Source organism: Psammomys obesus, unplaced genomic scaffold (assembly GCF_907164565.1).
Source record: "Psammomys obesus unplaced genomic scaffold, mPsaObe1.curated_primary_1811, whole genome shotgun sequence".
NCBI lineage: Eukaryota > Metazoa > Chordata > Mammalia > Rodentia > Muridae > Psammomys > Psammomys obesus.
Genome location: NW_026594152.1, coordinates 1,710,179 through 1,733,404, shown reverse-complemented (window position 1 = coordinate 1,733,404; position 23,226 = coordinate 1,710,179). Strand labels below are relative to the sequence as shown.

At 45.6% G+C, this 23,226-nt stretch overlaps 1 protein-coding gene across 1 annotated transcript in view; it reads right to left on the bottom strand.

Moving 5' to 3' along the window:
* Positions 1-2,537: 2,537 nt before the first annotated feature.
* Asxl1 (ASXL transcriptional regulator 1) overlaps positions 2,538-23,226 on the bottom strand; it is a gene marked incomplete at its 5' end in the record, with an annotated part of 54,659 nt that continues 33,970 nt past the window's right edge. The window contains 9 exon segments of the mRNA XM_055617968.1: positions 2,538-7,303; positions 8,123-8,753; positions 9,192-9,297; positions 11,360-11,456; positions 11,554-11,717; positions 12,607-12,759; positions 13,192-13,285; positions 14,563-14,660; positions 14,737-14,857. Of these exon segments, the coding sequence (XP_055473943.1) occupies positions 4,490-7,303; positions 8,123-8,753; positions 9,192-9,297; positions 11,360-11,456; positions 11,554-11,717; positions 12,607-12,759; positions 13,192-13,285; positions 14,563-14,660; positions 14,737-14,857 (4,278 nt within the window).

The following is a 23,226-nucleotide window of genomic DNA, read 5'->3' as shown; positions in this document are numbered from 1 at the left end:
TCCTGTAGCTCTATGTAGACCAGGCTATCTTCAAGTCACGGAGATATACCTGCTCCTGCCTTCCAAGCGCTGGGATTTACGGCGTACTCACCATGCCTGGCTAGATTACCAGTTATTAAAGCCTCAAGCGAAATTCTGTAAAGCAGCCAAATGCTCACACTGAAAGCCGAGGTCTGCAGCCCTCACTGTGCCCGAGCAGGCGGGGCTAGGTTTGGCATAGCACAAGACATGCCCCCACACCTCCCCCTTGCCAGGTGTGGGGTCAAGTGCAGCTCATCCTCGGCCAACAAAGCTCCTATCCTGCCAAAACTATTGCTGAGATTCACCGAGGGACCACGAAAGCCCTGAACTCTTGACAGAACAGGACTGTGTAGACCCTAGCCGCCTCTCAGCCATCAGAAAACACTTAGCTCTTCAGTGAGGCTTCCTGTTCTTGGAACACTAGAACTGCAGGGAAACGGCCGGAGGACAGATTACTGACCACTGCTATTAACAACTGGCACAAGACAGCATCAACTGGGAAATGTCATCTTAAAGCAGTGGCAAGTTCACTCAACAAACCTTCCCTTCATTCAGTAAGGGGAGAACACATGTATTGTCCTTGTAAGTCACTTGAAATGCCCGAGAGGCGTGAGCTGAGGATGTGACTTGGTTAGTAAAGGGCTAGCTCAGCATGCAGAGGCCTGGGCTGAATACCCGGCACCACAGAGAACCAGGTAAGGTGCGGTGCTCTATACCTCCCACTGGAAATTAGAGGCAGGATCAAATCTGGGATATATGAGATCCCATATTTAAAAAAACAAAACAAAAAAACAAACAAACAAAAACCAAACAATACCACTAGGTGGTGTATGCCTTTAATCCCAGCACTCAGGAGGCAGAGACAGAGGCAGAGGGATCTGAGTTCACAGCTAGCCTAGTCTACCTAGGAAATTCCAGGCCATATAGAAGGCCTTTATATGAGATCCTATGTTAAAAAGCCAAAACTCACCCCACCCCCAAATCAACAAAGACAATACACTGGGAGAACCTAGTACCAAATCTAAACCAATAGCATCAACAATCTAAACCAATCCTGGCAAAGGTCTACCTTCTTCCATCTTTTTTATGAACTGAGATTTTATTAGGCTCACTATCCTCCAGGATCGATTAAAGAGCTTGGCTGCATCAAGAGCCTGTGTGCAGAATGAAACAGTCTGCAGCAAGAACACTTCCTATGAGTGTCCCCAGAATGGTGACCACCCAGATATTAAGGCAAGGCAGCACCCCAACAATGTCAGGCCTTCAAACGGACACACACAATGGGACAAGAGCACGAGTACTGCCCAGTTTGGGGTGCAGGTAGCAATCTCCCTGTCACAGCCCCACCAGCTTACAATAGCACCCTAACATGAGGGAAACTGAGTATGGCGCACACCTTGAGATTGTCTGCTATTGCCAATGTTTGCACAGGCCCCACCCCTTCCAAACAAGGTCTCATTTCATCAAGAAATGTTTGGTACTGACATCCCACTTCCCTCTTCCTTTCCGTAGCTTGATCTTCTAATCCTCCCCCTCTCCACCCCAACACTGTGCCCAACAGCTGTAGAGTGAGGCTAAAGGCCAGGTGTCTATATAGCCTGCCTGGCACTACCACCTCAGGATAGCCCACAGACTGGCACCCTGAGCTCCTCTGGGGCAAGGGTGACACGAGGCAGCAGCTACTCCAAGCCAGTCTTGCAGAGCTATTAGCTCTGTCCTGGCCTAAGTAGCTCCTAGGCGGCAAATGTTCCAGTCACCCCAGGTCAATGCAACCAGCACCCACATGTGGACAAGACAGTGGCTAAGAGCTATGCCCAAGGAAGCCCACCGAGTGGCATGGGATGCAGCCTGTCCTCTTAAGCACTGCCTCATTCTGCCTTAGATACAATTCAAGTGGCAAGATGCTGGCTCCAGCCAAGGGGCCCAGCTATGTGGGGCTACCGAGCGCGAGAAGCAATCTTCAACAGCAGGGGCTGATTCTCCTCAATGTAGCCCTGCAAAACTGCTCAAAGCGCCCATAGGATGCCCTCCCACTTGAGGTGCTTTGCTTAGGTCTCCCTTCCATCACATCCATTCTGCTTAGTCACGTCTGAATTCAACCATAAACTGTGCACTAAGCGTTCCTTTAGTACTTGTCCTGGAAGCAACAGGTGTCCATTCAGGATTGTTCAAGCAGCAGTGACCCTCAATCTGCCTCATACCAGGACAAGGCCACAAGTAGTGGTTGCCAGGAGGCCACAAATTCTGGGAACCCACGTGGCAAGCTCAATCTGAGGCAGGTGGTGTGGACGACCTCCTGGAAGGACGATGCCTTACCTTTACAGTTCCCATCCTTCCCATTGGGTTTCCGACTTTATACTCTACCCAGTAGAAACATTCGCCAAATCAAGAGTCCAAAGACCCAGGGGAGCTGCCAATTCAGTGTGCACAGGAGCCCCAGTCAAAAGGGAGCAGCTTTGCGCTCAACTGAGTCTCCCCACATCCACAGGCAGCCACAGATGACAAGGAGACAAATGCAGGTTGTACAGGTTTATTTTTCCAATACCAATGAGACAGACAAGAGCAGCGCTTTTCTGAGCAGCCCCATGGACCAGACCATTGTCAAGTTTCACCTCTGAGACCTCAGTGGTTTCAGAAGAGGAGGACTGGACATACGTGGCTCCTGCTCCTGGTCTTTGGTAGAGACTTCTGAGCACACAACATGGACTTGGCCAATACTGAATTTAAATCACATCACTACCAACTCCTCACTCACACTTGATGAATGACCCCCCCCCCCGCAGAAATAAAAATAAAGACAGCCACCTCAGATGAAATGGTGAAAGAGGTAGCTTACAGAGAAAATGAGACTCGCTCAAGGCACACCAATTTCTATACTTCATACAGAAACAGACACACAAGGAGACAGACCTAAATTAGACAAGGACTCCCAACTTTCAAGTAAAGATACAAGAAACAGGGCAGGAACTGGGATGAGGTCAGACAAATACAAGAGTGTCTACTTGACGCAACTGTGGTAAGAGAGAGGCAGGCAGCAGGCATGGCTTTGTTCCCCTGAAACCTACTTTAAGTAAGTCAAAAGGAGCCTAGCGATCCCCAATATTGCTTTGACAGGTGACGACCCTGGAGCCAGATCCAGAAGGCCTGTCTGGGGGCCGCCCAAGGAACTCACCCATGAATCCAGAAGCACTCAACACTGGTGATGGCGATTTGTCACATATGGCTGCAGAGCAGCCACCCAAGGCTGGAAGAGAATAGATACAAGGAACAAGACATGTTCGCTCAGTGGTATGTGAGCAGCTGTCTGTGGCGCTGCAGACTGTGGTAGATTCCCTGGTGACAGGTGACAAGGCACAGGGCCAACCATAGGTCACTAGTCAGTAACTTCCTTCTCCCATCAGGCAGCACAGCACTCAGTGGCGTTGACAACTGGTGCACAGAAGTGTATGACACCATTTTAATCAAGGCTGCTGAAGACGTACAATAAGGAAGAGACGTTCGTGTTCTCTGTACAATGCATCCATTTACAGAATTGGCCGGTACTGTGGACAACATATAAATACAGGATAAAACATTAGAGGTGCAGAGAGCATACTTACAGAAGCCAGGAAGTTCACTTTATACATCCAAGAACAGAGTTGAAAATATAAAAATAAGAAACAGACTGCTTGGAAATGCCAGATGATTTCACACACAGGTGCATGGGTGCCCACTCCCACTGAGTCAAATGCGACGGGGTGGGCGGCAAGCAGGAGTCACCTGCAAACATCTGTACGTTGACTCAAGGTCTACAGACAGCATTTCCATAGCAGACAGCCCTATTTCCAGACCCCATTGTCCAAGAAGGGCTATTCAAGCTTCCAAGAGAATCTGTGGATCCGTGGGTTACAGACAAATTAAAAGTTCCAAACTGGGTGAAGCACCAGAACCAAAGGTCAACTTGGCTCCATCACTGGCAAATGACAAAAACATGACGTCAAGGTCAGCGGATGTTTGATCCCCTGGTGGGCAATGATGAAAGAAGCTACTTTAACCCTGTGTGGCTTCTGCAACCATCAATTCCCCAAGCAAAGTAGCAGATGGCAGGGAGGGGGAGTGGAAGACTGACATTCCTGCTTACTTCAGGCAGGTAAGCTGCATCCATGAGAACTCAACCTTCCTGCTCCAATTTCAAGTCCATTTGGGTGCAAGACAGGTTGCCCTGCCACACTGTACTGCCTGACTGCAAGAGGGTTCAGGCTGGATGGTCTTGGGCAACCACAGTCCCCCGCTCCCCTGAAAAACCCTTCCAGCAAGACTAGAAGGGTCTCAAGACAGAGGGTTTCAGCACTATAAATTTTAGGAGGCAAGATTAATCTCACCTACATATAGAGTTCATTGTATCAATGATATTCTGTGTACAGACTTAAATCAACCATTATTAAAATACACACACTGAATGTACAATGTTTCCAATGGCCATAATTTATTATCTCACCACAAGGCACAATACACAGAGCTTTGAGGGTCCAATGCAGTCGTCATGGCAGAACGCCCCGCAGCCTTGGCACATGATCATGGCTTTCAGGCTGCACGCGCACTGCAGAGAGATGCTTTCCACTGCACTGCTGTCAGCGAACATCTGCAGGGAGACTGATGCGGTATGGCCCGCACCAAAGCTGGCTTTGTGGCTCAGCTGCACCACACTGCCAGCAAGGCCTTTGGGAAAGGTGGCAGAGCTGGAAGAATAATTAAAGCTGGTGGGACTCAGCTGGAGTTTAGAAAACTTCCCATAGAACGCCTGCTTGATGCCGAGTTGGGAGGGAATGGAGGAAGGCTCCGGTGGCTGGCTGAGCCCTTTCCCTGGCTCTCTGGGGAACTTCCAGAAAGGCAGGTCCACAACGAAAGGCATCCCTGGCAAGTGACCCACTAGTTCCAGAGGACTGTACCCAGTGGCTTTCCTGTTCTCTGCATCTGCCTTAGTGGGGCCCCTTGAGAATGTCTGTTCTGTCTTGATGCTGCCAGCAGAGACAGGCGGTGGTTTGGGTGTCCAGTCTTCCCTTGCAGTCTGCACACCATCAGAGTCTTTGCTTGGTTCTGTCTTCCGACTGGGAAACACTGGAGGGACCTCAGCAGGTGGCGGCGTCTGCTCTTCAGATCTGGGGCACTGAAGGGTGGCAACCGAATTCCTAGAACCGAACAGTTTCTTCTCTTGACCACTGACACTGCTCTGATCACTCCGGGTCCTTTCTGTCTGCTCAGGACCAAAGGAGAGGCTCACATCTGCAGAGGAGAAACACGGCACTTTGGAGGTAGAGTGATCTCCTGGACACTGGCCTGGGGCAGCACCTGGAGCACTGCCTTGGGACAGGGAATGGGCTTCTTTCTGCTCTTCACAAAGGAAGGAAGAGAAATGCTCTTTGGAATCTATTTCTTCCAGGTTGCCAGAGGAAGGGATCAGTTCTGTCATTGGATGCTGGGAGTCTAAACTTGGAACCATCTTGGCAATCTTCTGGGGCACTCCAGGAGCCTGGGAGGCCTTTGCCCTGCCAAGAGTAGCACTTGATGCATAGCTCTGGGCCATAAGAGACTCTTTCAGTGCCTGTGCAGAACCGGGGCTGCTTCTGGCAACTAGGTGATTGTCGTCCCCGGAACCTTGTAGAGTGCCTCTATCCTGGCTCTGCTCTCCGAGGGGCAGCTGTGGGGACTCTGGCCGGCTGCCTCTGCGGCCTGGAGCAAGCACCTTCTCCAGGGGCAAGCTACCGTGCAGCAGGTGCATCACGAGTGGGTTGCTAACCTCCACTGAAGAAGCAGGCCTAGGTGGGCACTCAGAGCTGGACAGCAACAGGGAATCTGGGATCTTGTGGGGGACTGCACACACTCTGGACACCCAGCTCTGAGAAGCAGCTACCCCTTCTGTCCTTGTGAGGACACTTAGGTCACTGCTTGCCTTGGAGAGTGAGGAGGAGGGGTCCCAGTCCTGCTTTTCACTCCTGCCCAACAACGCCCTTGCCGCTGTGGCTATACTTCTTGCATCAACCTCACTGCTGTCCTCAGCAAGGTGGACTTCAGAGTCAGAGGCTGTATCTGTGGATTCACTGTGAGGGCTCGGTGCTTCAGAGATGCCATTCATTTCCAGTCTTTCAAGGCCCACCTGCTCGCCATCACTGCCAGTGCCTGGACTGGTGACTCCTGGAGGAGGCGCTGTCCAGACTGAGGCACAGCTCTCAGGGTGGGGCATACCTTCTGTGGCTGCCAATTCCCCAGGCATGGCAGCATCTTTTCTGGATTCTGGCTCAGACTCTTTCATTACCTCGTAATTTGACAGAATAGGTACCCAGGAGGCAGCACTATCAGATGCAAAAGCCTCAGTTTTCAAAGTTTCTTGTCTACCACTTTTCCTTACGAGGAGGGTGCCTGTGGCACCAAGTCCTAACCCATCATCAGCAGGTCTATCCTGTAGGTAGGTAGCCAATGATAATTCAGATATAAAAGCAGGTGTGACATTTATAGGCTCTTTCATACTGGGATTACTATCAAAGGCCTGGCTATTTCCTCCTAACATGTCTCCCAATGGAGACGGAAGAGAAGCGCTCTCTGAGGAAACACTGGATCCTTGATCCTCACTAACCCTCTCCTGGCAAGTGGTACCAGACTCACACTCAGTTCTACCATCTAGAAGCAACTTGTGCTGCTCTGCTAACATCTCAGCTACTGGAGTTTGGGAGGACAGAGGGGGCAAAGCCTGGCATGGCTGGTCTCCAGTGGGAGCAATAGGGGGTTGGGAGGCATCTTCCAGCCCACTCGTAAGCACAGCTGGGACCCTTTGCAACAGGCAGCTCTCTTCTTTTCTGAGCGAAGCCGGGTCTCCTCTGGCTCTGGGTATGGCAGCTTCAGGCGGAGTGTGCTCTCCATTCAATGGACAAGGCGGCAGTAGTTGTGTTCGCTGTAGATCTGACGCACTCTCTCCAGGGGTGCTTGGGGTTCCCCTGGGCTCAGAGTGGCCACAGGCCTCACCACCATCACCACTGCCGCTGTCTCTGCCACCTCCCTCATCGATGGCCCCACTGTCACCTCCACCCGGGCCACCCCCCCCTCCGATGGCAGTGGTGGCCGCCTCTCGATGGCAGTGGTGGCCTCTTGCCCCTCGGGCCTGCAAAGCACGGGCTTTAATGTCTGCGAGGGTCCTGGCACCAGTCCAACCCCGGCAGGAGGGCTCTGTGATGGAGACAATCCGGGGACATATCTGGTAAGTGGGCCGACCTTTAGCCACCCAGGGTGGTTTGATACGTGAAAGTTGAATCTGCAAGAAAAGCATAAACAGCAGTTTTAACAGGGTGACCTGACCTAGGAACTACAGAGCAAAACTGGAATAAGTTGTCGTAGAGGTTAATTTAGTTAGTTGTCGTAGATGATTATCGTAAAATAGCTAACCCACACCACCAAAGGGCATTTTACGCTGCATGACAATTTCCCTACCTTTTCTCTTCTTGAAAAAGTAATTATTAGATTCATCTATTGTGCACGTGCAAGTGCACTTGTCATAACACAAGTGGACCACGGTCAGAGGACAACTTGCAGGAAGTCAGCTCTCTCCTTCCACCACGTGAGCCCCAAATTCAGGTCATTAGGTTGGGCCGCCAGCTCTTTATCCACTGATACAATAGAATTGTTAACCCATACTCACTTTGACCTGATGACAACTCTTCTTCTGCATTACTCTCCAGAGTGCTGGCACTGTATGGGTAAGCCTCCTAACCCACCTTTCAAGTTTAATTTCTAATTGGACCTTGTGGGCCATGAAACAACGTAACACCTAATAAAGTAAAAATCCCAGAGGATTTTAACCTTAAGATAACTTTAAAAAAGTATGTCATCTGTCAGGGAGTGCTAACACATGCCTTCAATCCCAGCACTGGAGAAGCAGAGGCAGGTGGACTGCCAGGAGTTCAAGGCTAGCCTGGTTTACAGAGCGATTTCCAGGACAGCTAAGGCTACACAGAGAAACCTTTTCTCAAAACACCAACCAACCGAAACAGAAAGTTATGTGCCCCATGTAAGTCAAGGACCTCTGCTCTTGCCCTCGTCCCAGCCAAAAGGTTAAAAAAAAAATCTATCTTACCCGGATGGGCGGGACTTTGGGCTCCTCTTTAGTGGGCTGTGGCTTTTCGGTGTGAACACTTTCAATTGTGTTACGAAAGGACTGACGATCTTCAAGCCGTGGCTTCTTTTCGGGAAAGGATGCAGAGGCTGCCTGCTCAAAGGATTTCCTCTTCTGCTCCTTTGTCTCTTGATCCGCAGTGTCCTGAGGTAAGGCAGGGATTCTGTCTGGAGATGCAGAGGCACATGCCAAGTTGTCTGCTTCTGCTTGGATCCGGGAAGCCACAGGTTCCCTGGGACGCTTGGGTCCGTCCTGTCCAGATGCTGCAGAGGAGACATCTGGCCCAGAGGGACAGCTCACCCCTGCTGAATCGGTCTTAGCAACCCCATCTTTGGAGAGCAAAACATCTGGTGCAGAATTTGCATCCTTAGAAACCCCTGTTTGTTCTGGCTCCTGTTTTTTGTGCAGATTCCTTCTGGATCTGGTTCGGAGATCTGGTCGAGAACGTTTCTTAAAATGCCCATCCCGTTGACGGGTGGTGGGCCCACGCTGTGACCGTACTGATTCTCCTGGGACACACAAGCCACTCTTGATTTTGGCCTCCTCCTGGCCTTCTTTCTGCTGCAGTGATTCTTCTTTGGTCAAACCCAATCTGAAAATCAAACTCACATCAACTACTGGCCAGAGTGCATATCTTTTCTTTCTAAAACAATATGCACTCAGATAACTTAATCCAATCCATGACCCCCCCCACATGCCAAATAAGCACTCTATCACATCTTCTCCCCAGAGGCTGAAGAAACCACAAGCTTTCTTTATATTGCCCAGGTGTGGCTCGCATGCTCGGCTCTAAGTCCACCTCAGTGTCGGCAGCTGGGTCTACAGAGCCAGTCTCACTGACGTGAAACTCAGCACTTTAGTCCGTGCTGCTCAGTGCATGAAGTCACAGCTTCTCCCTAAACAATCCTGAGCTAGTCTGTTCAGTCTGCGCCTCCAGAACTGCATCCATGAATGGCCAATTATTTGGATGCCAACTGCCTTTGTTCCCACAAAATGCCCAGACCAGAACTCATAATGCTCAGTGCCTTACTTCTGTCCATAGTAGTCTTCAAAGAACTTTTCCTTCCATTGTTCCACCTTCTTCTCCTTCTCCATCTCCTGTCTTATTCTGACTTGCATCTCATGAGTGAATTCGCCTGGAGAAAAATGACTTCCAGTCACTGAATTCCAGATATCAACATGTCTGTCCTACAGGAAGCAGACTTCTGTGCATCCCCCTGTGTGTATCCATGTGCCCATGTGTGCACGTAAAGGCCGAGGACAACCTTGCGAGTCAGCAAACTCGGTTTGTTTTAAAGATTTACTTTTATTTATGTGTCTGTGAGTGTATACCACATGGGTATGCCTGCTGAGGCCAGAAGGCTGTGACATGCCCTGGAGCTGGGGTGTTCAACATGGGGTCCCAGAGCAAATGTGTCCTCTGGAAGAACAGGGTGTACTTTCAACTGCTGCGCCACCTCTACCCAAACGTGGGGTATTTTGTTTGAATAAGGTCTTTCACTGCCTGGGACTCCCCACTTAGGCTAGGCTATCTAGTCAGCGAGCCCCAGGAACCTGCCTATGTCCACCTCCTTGGTGCTGGACTGACTACTGCTGCTGAGGTGCAATAGGCTACAACACAGTTTCTTTGTGTGTGGATTCTGTGATCAAAACCAGGTCTTCCTGCTTACACAGTAAACCTGTTACCAATGGGACCACCTCCTCCAGCTCCTACCAAGCAGTTTTAAAGGGAATATAACTCCTGTCTCTATCAGTGTACTTCTCAGAGCATGTTCCTACCCCAGAACAGAACTAACACTTCTACTATAAAAGAGATGGCTTCTTCCATAATCAGTCAAGAGCAAGCAACACATTGACCAAGACAATGAACTAACAAAAGACCTTCTTACTTCCTTTGTAGAAAAAGCCAGCACAGTATGCTTATCTCTGAGGCTGCCCAGGACAAGTGGGAACTTGGATTTCAAGAACTTTCAGCAACCTAACCGATGAGCGACTCATTATGCTGCCCGTGATGCCAATCATATTACTCATGCTAAAGACACCTGCTTTCTTTTTAGGAACCAATGCCTTATATTAATACCCCTTGATTAAGAAACTGGTGAAAAATGAGTGCCAGGTTTCCTTTCAGGACTAACAACTGCTTCCAAAAGAATCAGACCACAATAAAATCCTGAGTACCGCGGCTCAGTGGTTAAGAGTTTGGTTCCAAGAATCCATATCAGGTAGCTTACAATTGCCTATAACTCCAGAACCTGGGGATCAAACACCTCTGGCTTCTGCAGGCACCTGAATTCATGTGTAAGTATCCACAGGCACATGTACACAAAGAAAAACAAAAATCCTGGATGTTAAGCCTTTACCAAACTTCCCTGATAGACATTTTCACAGAGCCACAGTTTTTTTCTGAGATAATCATTTCTGCTTGACTTCAGAAACCTGTGCCCGGCTGTCCCCTGAATCTTACCCGTGTCTTCTCCCATTGCTGATTTTACTTTATATTATTTTGCTGTAACAAACCCTAACTCTATAATAAACTGGCAATACTAATGAGGCCCAGGCAAGTAGTCTTGGGATCCTCTCCAGACATTCATCATGAAGCTACTATAGAAAACTAAATTCAGAGAAGCTAGCATTTACTCTAAGTGACTGTGACAAGGAGAGAGCACGGCAGCACGGAGTATGTCATCTTGGAGGGCTCTTTCACACATCCACACAAAGCCATTGCCACAAGGTATAGGCATATATACTTTTAGTAATAAAAAACATGTAGAATGGATATCCCTGATAGAGCATATTTTCAGAGCAGTGTGTCCTATTAATAACCAGCATGTCTTGGCAGCATGAGCAAAGGCTGCCTTACATTAATATGCTTTGAGGGGGGAAAAAACATGTTATAAATAAGCACTTGGATTTTACACTTGATCTTAGCAAAAGCCTGAGAAGTAGTTAGTGCTTAGACTGTTTTTTCTTTGATGTGTATGGGTGTCTTAACTACATGTAAGGCCATGCGCCATGTGCATGCCTGGTACCCTAGGAGGTCAGAAGAAGGCATCGGATCCCCTAGAACTAGAGTAACAAGACAATCCTGAGTTCCTATGTAGGTGCTGAGAAGTGAACCTGGGTCCTACTCTTAACCTCAGAACTACAAAAAAGCATACGCAATAGGCATCTCAAGCCATGATGATGGCATCTACTCACCGTCAGCAAGGCGTTCCCGCCAGCTCTGAGCTGCATGGGTGAAAAACTCATTATTGAGTGCACTGCTGCTGAGGCGCAACAGGCCATCTGTCCCCACCTAGGACGGGCAAGGGATAAAATGAAAACAATAAGGGAACTTGAGAGAACAGGAGCCCGCCTAGACAGAGAGACCAAGAGGAGTTGTGCACTGGCACCTGTCTGTCCACTTCAGGCAGGAGGAAGAGGAGTTGCTGCTGGAAGTGTGATGGCAGGGCATGGAAGGTCCGAGAGTTTATCAGAGCACGGAGGTTGGTGTTAACAAGAATGGACCCAGGCGTCTCAAAATCTACCTCTTCCCCTCTGTTGCGCTTCATCTGACCTGTGGTTTTTGGAAGCAAGAAGAAGTAAGGATATAGATTTTTTTCAGCTTAAGGGGAAAAAAAAGTCCCGAGAAAACACTCAGAGGCTGGCTTCCCCTGAGATCAAAGCCCGAGGAAGATACTTTTCCCAAGAAAACCAGACAGAACAGGTTCCCACCAAGGCTGGAGGAAAAGCTCCACAAAGCTGAACCAGAGAAGAAAATCTAGTTAAGAGTACTACATTAACACCCACACAGAAGGCCTTTGTGAATGAGGTATGCTCTAGATGCGGGCATATACTAAGGGTTACTAAAAGCCAAGTGAAGCTGGGGAGTAGTGGTGCAAGTCTTTAATCCCAGCACTCAGGAGACAGAGGCAGGCAGATCTCTTGAGTTCAAGGCCAGCCTGGTCTATTGAGTGAGTTCCAGAACAGCCAGGGCTACACAGATCCCTACACTAAGAAATCAATTCTGAAATAGCAAACAGCACACTAGCCTTCCACAAAGTCCTACTCAGTTTTTTTTTCATGCCCCAAATTCAACACATGCTCCCATTTAACACACTTCCTAGATTAAAACTATTTATGTTGAATGTAAGCACAGCAGGATACTATAGCCCCCCCAAAATGGACATGGGGATCCTTCAAGAAGAAGTGAGCAATTCTCAATCATTCAAACACTTATGAAGCAGTATCAAAGCAGGTACAGGCCAGGCCCCACAGAGATGGACAAGGAGCTATGTGATAACGTTTCTACCTACAGGAGCTCAGTTTCATGAAATAATCAAAATATAAGGAAAAACAATAATTAAAATTAAACTGAAAAAGGAACTAGAAAAGACACCATATTTTCACCTTCAGTCCCTAAAGGGGGCCTTTTACAGGCAGAGAAATAGGTGCCACCCACTCACCTGTGGCTGGCTTTCGGAAGCCTCTCAAGAGAGGGGCAGGGTCCCGGGTGGCTTCAGCCTGGCCTCGAATGGCAGTGCTGCCTAAGGCCAGGGAGCTGTTGCTGCTGCTGGATGGACTGCCACTCTCGCCATCCGCCTGTCGGCCTGAGAACCCTGAAGGCACAGCATTCCACTGGTCAAAAGCATCACAAACTTTATCCATTTCTCTCAGACAAGCTCAAGTCTCCCAGCTCTCTCCAATGTTATCAATTCAAGGGTGTTTCTGGCTCCCAGACATTGATTGGCTGGCAGGGACCACCACCTCGTGGTCTGGTTTAAAAATATCACTAAAGAACACCAAACCACAGCTTTTATACCAAACTGCACTTTTTAGAAAGAACTGACAGAGTCATCATCAGATGTTCACAGCTGACCCTGGAGGCAAGAGGAGGGCGCATAGCAGAACCCAACACAAAGCCCTCACCAGCACAATACACTGCCTTCCTGGGTTCTCATGGCTTCATACTGCTAGGTCGAAGGCTGCTGACAGAGCCAGCTTCCCAGGACCCTAAGAAAAAGTAGCACAACCACTGAGTCTATACATACCTGATGCAGATTCCACGTGGGCCCCGTTTACCTTCAAAGGAGTCAGGACAACACGAGGCAGCATGACACCAGTCTTTTTCTTTTGTTTGTTTGCCTGTATTCCCGGGACGGATTTAAAAAAGAAGGAGTCACTGCAGGGCCGCTACAGCACTCCTTCAGCCCTCCCTATTCACTTGCTACTAAGAGTTCATGTCAAGGGCTAGCAATGTGGCACCATGGCTAAAGGTACTTGCTGCACAAACCTGATGACCTTTGTTCAACTCCAAAATTCGGTAGGGGAACAAGAAAACTGACTCTCCAAAGTTGGCCTTTGATCTCCATAACTAAGGCAAGTCAGCACACACACACAATTTTTGAAAGTTCATGTATGGTGGAACACTGTCTACCCTTTTAGAGGACCTGGGTTTGATTCCCTACACTCACATGGCAGCTTACAACATCTGTAACTCCAGTTCCAAGGGATTTGATTCCTTTTCAGGCCCTACCCCACACCATACATACAGCAAACAAACAAACATGTAAGCAAAACTTCAAATGCATGAAAGAAAAAGAAATCTTTAAAAACAATTCACATGTGTGCAGAGATCTCCCAGGCAATGCTAGTACTAGTACAGTAGGAAGCAACGTCAACACACTAAGCATTCCCCTCAGCTGGAGAAAAAGGAGACACACACTGCTGCCCCATCCTATAGACAAAGTCATCCTTTAAACTGCTGCCCCTCAGGTTCATGTTCTCATACTCTGAACTCCTTCCTGCACATTTGCAGATGTGGTGTGTGATGAGGTGAATGTGGTGGCACACACTTGTAATCAAAGTACTTAAGAATATCTAGGAGACAGAGACATGAGGATCAGGAGTTGAAGACCATCGTTAGCTATATAGCAAGTCAGAGGCTAGCCTGGGCAATATGAAGGCTGAGGAAAATAAAGGAGAAATTAAAGAAAGAAAAACAATTACCTAGGCACAGAAAGAGAAAACAAAACAAAACAAACAAACAACAACAAAAAAACCCCACAACCAAACAAACCCTCTATGCTCTCAGACATACTATGCAGTTTCCTACAGCCTGCTTCTAAAATGTTACCAGGAGTAGGGTATGTGGCATATTATCTGTAACTCTAACACTGGGAAGGCAGAGGCAAATATATCACTCTGAGTTCAAGACTGGCTTAGTCCAGGCTAGCCAAAACTACACAGTAAGACCCTGTCCCAAAATAAGTAAGTAAATAAAATAAAAATGTTACGAGATAACAACAAATTTTATTCTACCCACTCTTCAAACACATCTCATGACCATCTCCTAAAGACAAACCCTGTCATGCGCTCTCATCCACCCGCTCTCCTATCCTGGCACTAGTGAGCCTTATTACCTGTGAGGAAGCCCTGTGGCTGTCCCTAGGATTGGAAAGAGGCCGGCCCTGAGACTCTGTAGAACAGGATGCATTTGAAGATGTTTCATCTAGAGATACTGAAGACAAGCAAACAAAGGTTTTAGTCCGTTAAGAACTGCTTGGTCTCTTCCCACCTTCTGTTCCAGCACTTACCATCATTTTCACCACTCACAGTGCTGGCTTCATTAGATCCACAGCTTTCCACATCAGCTGAGTCCTCTGGCTCTTCTCCATCCACTGCAGCTACATTTCTAGACCACTGCACAGCATCCTTCTGTGACAGAGAGTTAAAACTCAGATGAACAAAACCTTTCAAACCCAACAAGTAGAGTAGACATTCCTAAATACATTTTTTTTGACCCTCAAATCCAAAAAAGAGTTCTACATAAGAGTTTTAGAGGCCCCTGACCTTTCAACCACTGCTGTGTTCATTGAAGTCAGCTTATTTCTGATTCTGTGGGCTCTGACTCTGTTTTCTAAGAAGCTAAGAGGAGCCTCATGTTCATTTCCGCTAATGTCTCTCAGCACTTACAATTATTGTAGGATGTAGAGAAAACAGGCCAGAAAAACCTAGAAATTTTTCCATAGGCTTAGAGATAAGACCCATTGACAATCCAACACTGGATCCTGTCCAGACTGACAGCAACCAGTTTTTCTCCATTACTGTTCAACAGTGGATCACAGGGGACCAACTGCCCCTTGAAGCAGCCATCTCTGGGGCACTGTGAGCAACCACAATGTGGTAAAAGGGCTGGCTGATGCAGCCACTCAAATGACATTAAAAATAAATAAGTAAATAAATAGATAAATAGATAGATAGATAGATAGATAGATAGATAGATAGATAGATAGATAGATGAATAAATAAATAAATTCCACCATGGCTAAGACACTGGCCAGTGGTAGAGATCTTGGGTTTCACCAGCAGCGCAGCTGGGAGGTTGGTACAACATCTTCAGTAGTACATGATTAGCACTACTAGTTAAAATATGAAGTACCACTGCTCTGCCCCTAGGATAGCAACACTAGTCCTATGGTGTTGTGGGGGACTGGAGTACACTGAGCGCTGTGGGGAGTGTTTATGATAACTAGTCAACCTTTTTTTAAAAAAAAAAAAAAAAAAAAACAGGGTTTTTCTGTGTGGCCCTGGCTGTCCTATAGATCATGTGGTTTTCTTTGATGTGTCAGAAGCTGCAACATGAAGTCTCAACAACATGACTGCCTAAACATGACTTGAACAAAGATGACACTAAAAGATTAGCTAAAATGAAGAGGGGAAAGCTCAGCAGGCCTCACCCCTAGACAAAGGACTACAAGCAACTAAGAAATAGTCTTTCCCAGAGAAGAGCACATCCATTAGTTATCAAATGGTCAGCTCTGAAAACAAGCAATTTAGAGAGACTGAGTAGGTTGTATTTATGTATTTGGGAATACATCCACACACACACATATACAACAATGAAAGAAAAAAAGGCCATGAATTTAAAAGAGAGCAAAGGGGGAGGTACATGGGAGGATCTGGAAGGAGAAAAGGGAAGTTGCTAGGGGCTGAAAGGAGGGGACATGAACGACACTGCTAAAGGGTTTCTTTTAGGGGTAATGAAAATGTTCTAGAATTCCACCACAGTAACTGTTGTATAACTTTACGAATATACTAAAAAGCTACCAAATTGGTCACTTTAAAGGGAAAAATTATATGCTCTTGTTGAACTATAGTCCCAGTAAACCTTCATCTAAAATGTCTAAAGATGTTTTAATTTTGTTACAGAAATCATTAAGAATTAAAACTATTAAGCCAAACTTCATGTTAAAATGTCATTATTTGAGAGTTATCTATTTTATTTTACGTATGTGAGTGTTTTGCCTGTATGCATGTTTGTGCACCAGAGTTCAGCAGAGAGCACAGGATATTGGTACTAGAGTTGTAGACGATTATGAAGTGCCTGTGGGTACTGGGGCTCAAACTCAGATCCTCTGAATGTAACAGTAAGTGCTCTAACCACCGAGCCACCTCACCAGCCCCCGAACTTCACTGTTTTTAAAGAATTTTTATTTTACTTAGTGTACATGAGTGTTTTATTTCCATGCATGCCTGTGCTCTGCAAGTGTGCCTAGTACCCATGAAGTCTGGAGGCGGCTTCAGATTCCCTGGGACTGAAGTATCCACACAGCTGGGAACTTCCAAGTGGGGGCTGGGAACTACACCTAGGTCCACTGCAAATATAGTCAGCGATCTTAACCACGGGCACATCCCAGCAGCCAGCTGGGAGACATGGTCATTCTCTTAAGTTTGATATAGAATAGCTCTATTTTCAACATTACAGCAGTCAAAGAAAAGGAAGTACTGTACTGCTACTTTTAAAGTGAGTGGACTCTTGTAACAGTGTAAAGAAAGAAAATGTGTGAATTCTCATTGGTGATAAAAAGGAGTTTCTAGCAACCAAAAAATAACTCTGCTCTGTGATTTGCCACCCACCGCTGCAGGCCAGATTTGTAGTTAGTGGTAACCATGGCCCACTATCCCTCTGAAACCCTGGAGTCTAGATGTTCTTTAGAATTCATAATTTCTTGAACTGTAGAATGGTAACAGAGTAGTATTATTAGTACCATATTAGCACTGCCAACAATACATAGTCAAACACTTTTTAATATGTAACATACCAAATGAAATAAACGGGCTAAAAACAGGACTGGAGAGATGACTCAGCATTTTCTGCCAAACCTAATGATCCAAGTTCAAGTCCCAGTACCCATCAGAAGGATGCTGACTTCTGAGACAGACAGACACGCACACACCCCTCAGTAAAATATTTGAAAGAAGATGGGCAAGTTGGCACACACCTATAATCCCAGCACTTGGAAGGCTGAGGTAGGAGGATAACTGATTTGCAGGTCATCCTGAGCTACACCAAGAACACCAGAGCTATCAACAACAAAACCAAAAAATTTTTAAGTTTTACAACCTCACTTTTCTCACCAATTATAAAACGTGAAGAAAATTTTATCGAACTAATTTCTCAAAGCCCGGACTCTAAATGCTTGAGCATGCCACAATGTGGCGTGAAATAAGAATATTTCAGTAGAGAAACTCATATATATTATAATAAAAAGAACTGTTGTGCAAAAACAGTTAATTGTTTTCATAAAAATTATATTTAAAAAATTTAAAGAATCATTTACTTTTATCTTATGTGCACTGGTCCACTGGACACCATGTATGCCTGCAAATCATGTGCTTGCAGTACCCTAAAAGGCAAGAAGAGGGCAGCAGATCCCCTGTAACAGGAGTTACAGAGGGCTGTGAGCCGCCAAGTGGGTACTGGGAACCCAACTCAGGTCCTCTACAAGAGCAGCCAGTGCTCTTTACTGCTGAGCCTCCCTCCAGCCCCAGTCTTTAATAGTGAGAAACCAGAAGCACCCTTAAAAAGCCTTTATAACCTGTCCTGGAGGTACAGATATGGTACAATATTAAACAACAGTTAAAAGAGTACAAACACTTTTATAGTGACAAAATAGTGCACATTTTTCATGGCCACATATAGGGAGAAACCAGCTAACTAGGGGGAGGGGTGTTTGGGGGGTAGGGGAGAAGAGGTGCAGAAGTCAAGGTCACTCCACATCTTCTCTGCAGGAAGGCTTAACTCCTGAAACACATGATTCTCTTCATCCGCTGAAGCATCAATAGAGTGGATACAGAAAAATAATAAACATGTAAGGACACAAAGAGGAGGTAAAAGACAGCAAAGTGAATATATGAACACATCTAGAAGATGGCAGGGAAAGAAAAGTCAAAATCTAATGCTACAGAGGAAAAGAGTAAGCCAGAAAGAAAAATAAGCCAGAAAGAAGTACAAAACCCCAGGGTACAGGAGTTGGGAAAGTATCATGAACCACTGTGGACAGAAGTGAAAAACAGGGCTTCACACAGGAGAACTTGCTATTACTTCATACACAAATACTCTTCCAGCTCTGGAAGAACTGTAGTGGCCTAAGCCTGTATTCCCCACTACTATAAAGGCTGGGGGGATCTCAAGCCCCTTGGTTCAATGCCTAGTACCAAAGACAGAGAGGGAGAGAACCAGCAGCAAGGTACCAAAATGTTCCTCCTCTTGAAAACGGTGAACTCAACAGAACACATCTTCAAGCAAGATAACCCAAAATAACCCCCCCCAGCATGTGGATTTCCATCTCCCCACCCTGACCACTCAGTGCTCACAGCCAGAACCCATTAGTTCTCCCAATATGGAGGACCCATCAAGGACTAGTAGATATCTAAGCACAGCCATTACATGAAAGATGTCCAAAATTACATAGAGTAGGAACTGGAAGAAGATAAATCATCACAGTAAACACTCCAAGAGCACCAACAAGCACAAGGTGCTTTCAAAAATCACAAAGATGCACCAACACACACACACTGCTGGAATCTAAAAGGATGTTATCAGTTACCAAAAACATGTATTATCTCTCAGAGAACTGACTAAAAATCACTCGTTCTTGCAAAGGACCCTGGTTCATCCCTGGCATTCACATCAGAGTTCTCAGCTGCATATAACTCCAGTCTCAGGATGCACATGATATACATACATGTGAGCAAAACACTCATTCACATGAAATAAGTAAAACTAAGAAAGAAATGCCTAAAAGGAAAAAAAAAAAAAAACAGGCACTGGTTAAACAAACAGAAGGCCCAGAAAGAAACAAAACACAACAAAACCCAAGAAATTGTATTCAAAGGCCAAGGAGATGGCTTAGTGGGTAAGGGCCAATGCAAGCCGGATGTCCTGAGTTTAATTTCTGAGACCCACATGCTAGAAGGAAAGAACTGACTCCCACAAGGTGTCCTCTGACCTTTGTGCACACACTAAAAACACTCCCCCCACAAACAAACAAACAACAAAAGAACCAAAACTGTACCCAAATGAAGAAAAGACCCAAGTTTCCAGGTTTTACAATTATGGCAAGAGGTTCAGCCTAATGAATCAAAGATATTTTATATCAGATTATTCAACTTCAGGATACAGAGAACACATCATACATAGGTAGACTATGAACACTGTACCTCTCAAAAGCAGTTTTGGAGAATAAAATATGAATAAAACCAGGGCTCACTGGTCAGTGCATACTGCTCTAGCAGAGGACCAATCTCCAGCTCCAGGGAGCTGCTTGAGGCCTTTGGCTTCTGTTGATATGCATGCTCATGTGCACAGACCCATAATTTAAAAATCTAATTCATCTTAAAAAGTTAGCAAAGGTAAAATTCTAGGCCTCTGTCTCAAACTACTATCAATACAGAACATAGAATAAATGGGTATAATCTAATTTACCTCCCACATACCTGTTTCTCAAAAAGCAACTCTATTCAAATGTGCTATACATAAATGAATTACATGGAGAATGTGCACATAAACTACAACAAACTGAGTCATATGAAATCTAGGAGAGACAAAGAGAAAAGTGAAGAGAATTCAAGATGCAGATAAAGGAAGCTCTAGGAAAACTGTCATGTGAGGGCTAGAGAGAAGGCTGCATGGTTAAGAGCACTGGCTGCTTGTTCTACAGGACCCAGATTTGATTCCCAGCACCCAAATGACAGCTTACAACTGTCTGCTCTAATTTCAGATGATATGATGTTCTCTTCTGGCATCTATAGGCAGCAGGAATGTGAAGCAGTACACAGATGTGTATGAAGGCACAACACCTGTACAGATAAATAAAACAATAAAAATGTAATACACAGAAAACAGCTATGAGAATGCCAAAAAAGGAGCCCCAATTTGCCTGGGTCAGCACTGAAAAGTTCTACCCCAGCAAAAGCAACCCATCAGTCTGGGCACACATTTTTGCTTAACATCATGCACCTACACTGTGATTTCTTCAGCAGCTTCCTGATCTTCTTCTCAGTTGCATAATATTCCACATCATGTTTATATAACCACTCCCCAGCACAACAGCACTCAGATGAACATTAACGTTAACAAACAGAAACAGTATTATAGGCTTGAGCAAGAGACAGCTCAGTGGGTAAGAGCATTTGTGTGAGAATGGGGACCTGAGTTGAAAGCCCATATGTGCACCTGTAACCCAGGCATTGAGAGAGGGTGACTTAGAATGGATTGCTGGAGCTTGCTGGCTTCCAGCCTAGCTCCCAGCTCAGTGACAGACTATCTCAAGGGTCAGACAGTGCAAGGGGCCATCCAACTTCTTCCTGAGAGCCACAGACCGAATGTAATCTCAGTCAAACTCTGCTGTGGTACAATACAACCCAGAGAACATGTGAGTGTATATAAATTTCATTTCCACAAACAAAAACCAAAAAGATAAGTCAAAATTTAAATTGCGAACACTTGCTATTTTCTTCCCTAAATTAGTCCTCACTTCTACTAGGGGACACAGAGCAAAGGTGTATGTGAATGACATTATGAAGAAGTCAAAGCGCAGAAAGGACGAAAGGCCTAAACAAGCGTCTCAAGGAGGTCTTTTATAGAGGACAGAACTTAAACAGGTGAGGTGACTATCCACAGAAGAAGAGGAGTGCTGCCCAGCTTAGGAGTTCAAGAGGGCTAAAGAGGGTACTGAAGGATAGTGGGGTACTTCCAGGAACAGTTACAGCAGGTAGGTGGGTGGACTAAACAACAAACACACTAGTATTTTTGTTCCTGTCTTTTAAGTTTGTGTATATGCACAAGTTGCTCTCCACGGATTGTTTGCATTTCCCCTTCCCTCCCCTCATGCAAAGTGTGAAAGTACATATGTATGTGAGTGTATACACATGTATGCCATGGAACATGCAGAAGTCAGAGGGGCATTTGAGTTCTAGGGATAAAAGGTCATCAGGTTTGTGTAGCAAGTGCTTTTACACCCCACCCCCACTAAGCCATCTCACTGGCTCTCCCCTTTAATTTTGTGTGCATGTGTGTGAGAGGGAAGGCCAACTCTTTCCAATCTGGAGCTTATCCATTTGTTAGGCTGGCTAGGTGGTCAGCTGGCTGCAAGCACTCAGTCTTAGCCTCCCCAGTGCTGGAATTACAAACAGGAACTGCCACAACCAGCTTTTTAATATGGGTTAAGTTCCTTAATTTTTATACTCTCATAACATTACTATAATTTATAGGCAATGTATCAGATGTAATAAAAGAAAAAAAGCTACAAGAGGTTTAAAAAAACTCTTCAGAAATACACATCTAACTGTATTACTCAACCTCTGCATTTTGTGAATGGTATGGCTATGACAGTTCTCAAAAATAAAGGCTTGGGACATGTACAGCGCCATATAATCACATCACCAGCATTTATTTCTATATATATATATATATATATATATATATATATATATATATATATACACACACACACACCAAATATTTGGTGTGTGTGTGTGTATGTGTATACACACACACACACACACACACACACACACACACACACACACACACACACACATACACATACACCAAATAGATCTTGGCTTGGCATAAATCTATGACTGCCAATTATTGTCTGGAAAGGCTTTCAAAGGCACCATGCCGAAGGGTGTTGGATGCTGACTGGAAGAGAGACAGCTGGGAAAGCAGAATACTCAGGTAGCCATCGTTTGTAGGACAGGGCACCACATACATAGCAGACAGCTGCAGAGGGCTGTCAGCTTGTGCTGCTGTTCAGCCACAAGTGTGCTGAAACTACTCAAGACTACACAGTTATGCCAAAGAATTTCGGGACACTGTCTGGCCCTTACAGAGGGGCCATTCCTATCACACAGATAAGAAATGTCAAAAATAGCCTCAAAATTCACAAAAGGAACTAATCTCAGTAGCAAGAAAAATCCCGACCTTAACTGAGCTTTAATCACACTGTTTCTTAGCTAAAGATCTTACAAACAAAACCTGCAGGTTTCCACATAACACATCTTTTATTTTCTGTTTTTAAGGATTTTAAAAGTTTAATGAGTGTTCTCTTTACCTGTACAGTTTATATACTGTGTGCATGCCTGCTGCCTGTGGAGGCCAAAAGAGAGCATCCAACCCTTCAGAAGTGAAATTAAAGGCAGATGTGAGCTTTTTCCAACTTCCCAATAACAAAGGTACTTTTTTTCTTATAGAAATACTAATATATACAACACCCAAAAAGGCAAATTCGTTATATGACATTCAATAAAAAAAAAAAAAAAACCCAGGCATACAAAGATGTATATTAAAAAAATTATCCTTGAACCAACATAGATGACACAAATGCTAGAAACAGAAGAAAAGGGATGTACAGAATCACAACACTACTTTCTTATACTCAGAATGAATATGTAAGAATACGTAAGGGTTTGGAGTTTTTTCTGAAAATTTATTTTTATTTTATGTTACGGGCATTTGTCCACATGTATGTCTGTGCATTCCCTTCCTACAGTGCCCAGAGAAAAGAGTCAGCAGAGGACATCAGATCCTCTGGGAGTTAAAAAGGATTTACCGTGTGGATGCTGGAAAATGAACCCTAGTGTTCTGCAGATTAACAAGTGCTCTTAACTTCTAAACTGGGCTGGTAGTGCATGCCTTTAATCCCAGTACTCAGCAGGCAGATCTCTGTGAGTTCAATGCCAGTCCGGTATATACTGTGAGTTCTAGGATAGCCAGGATTACACAAAGAAAATGTCTC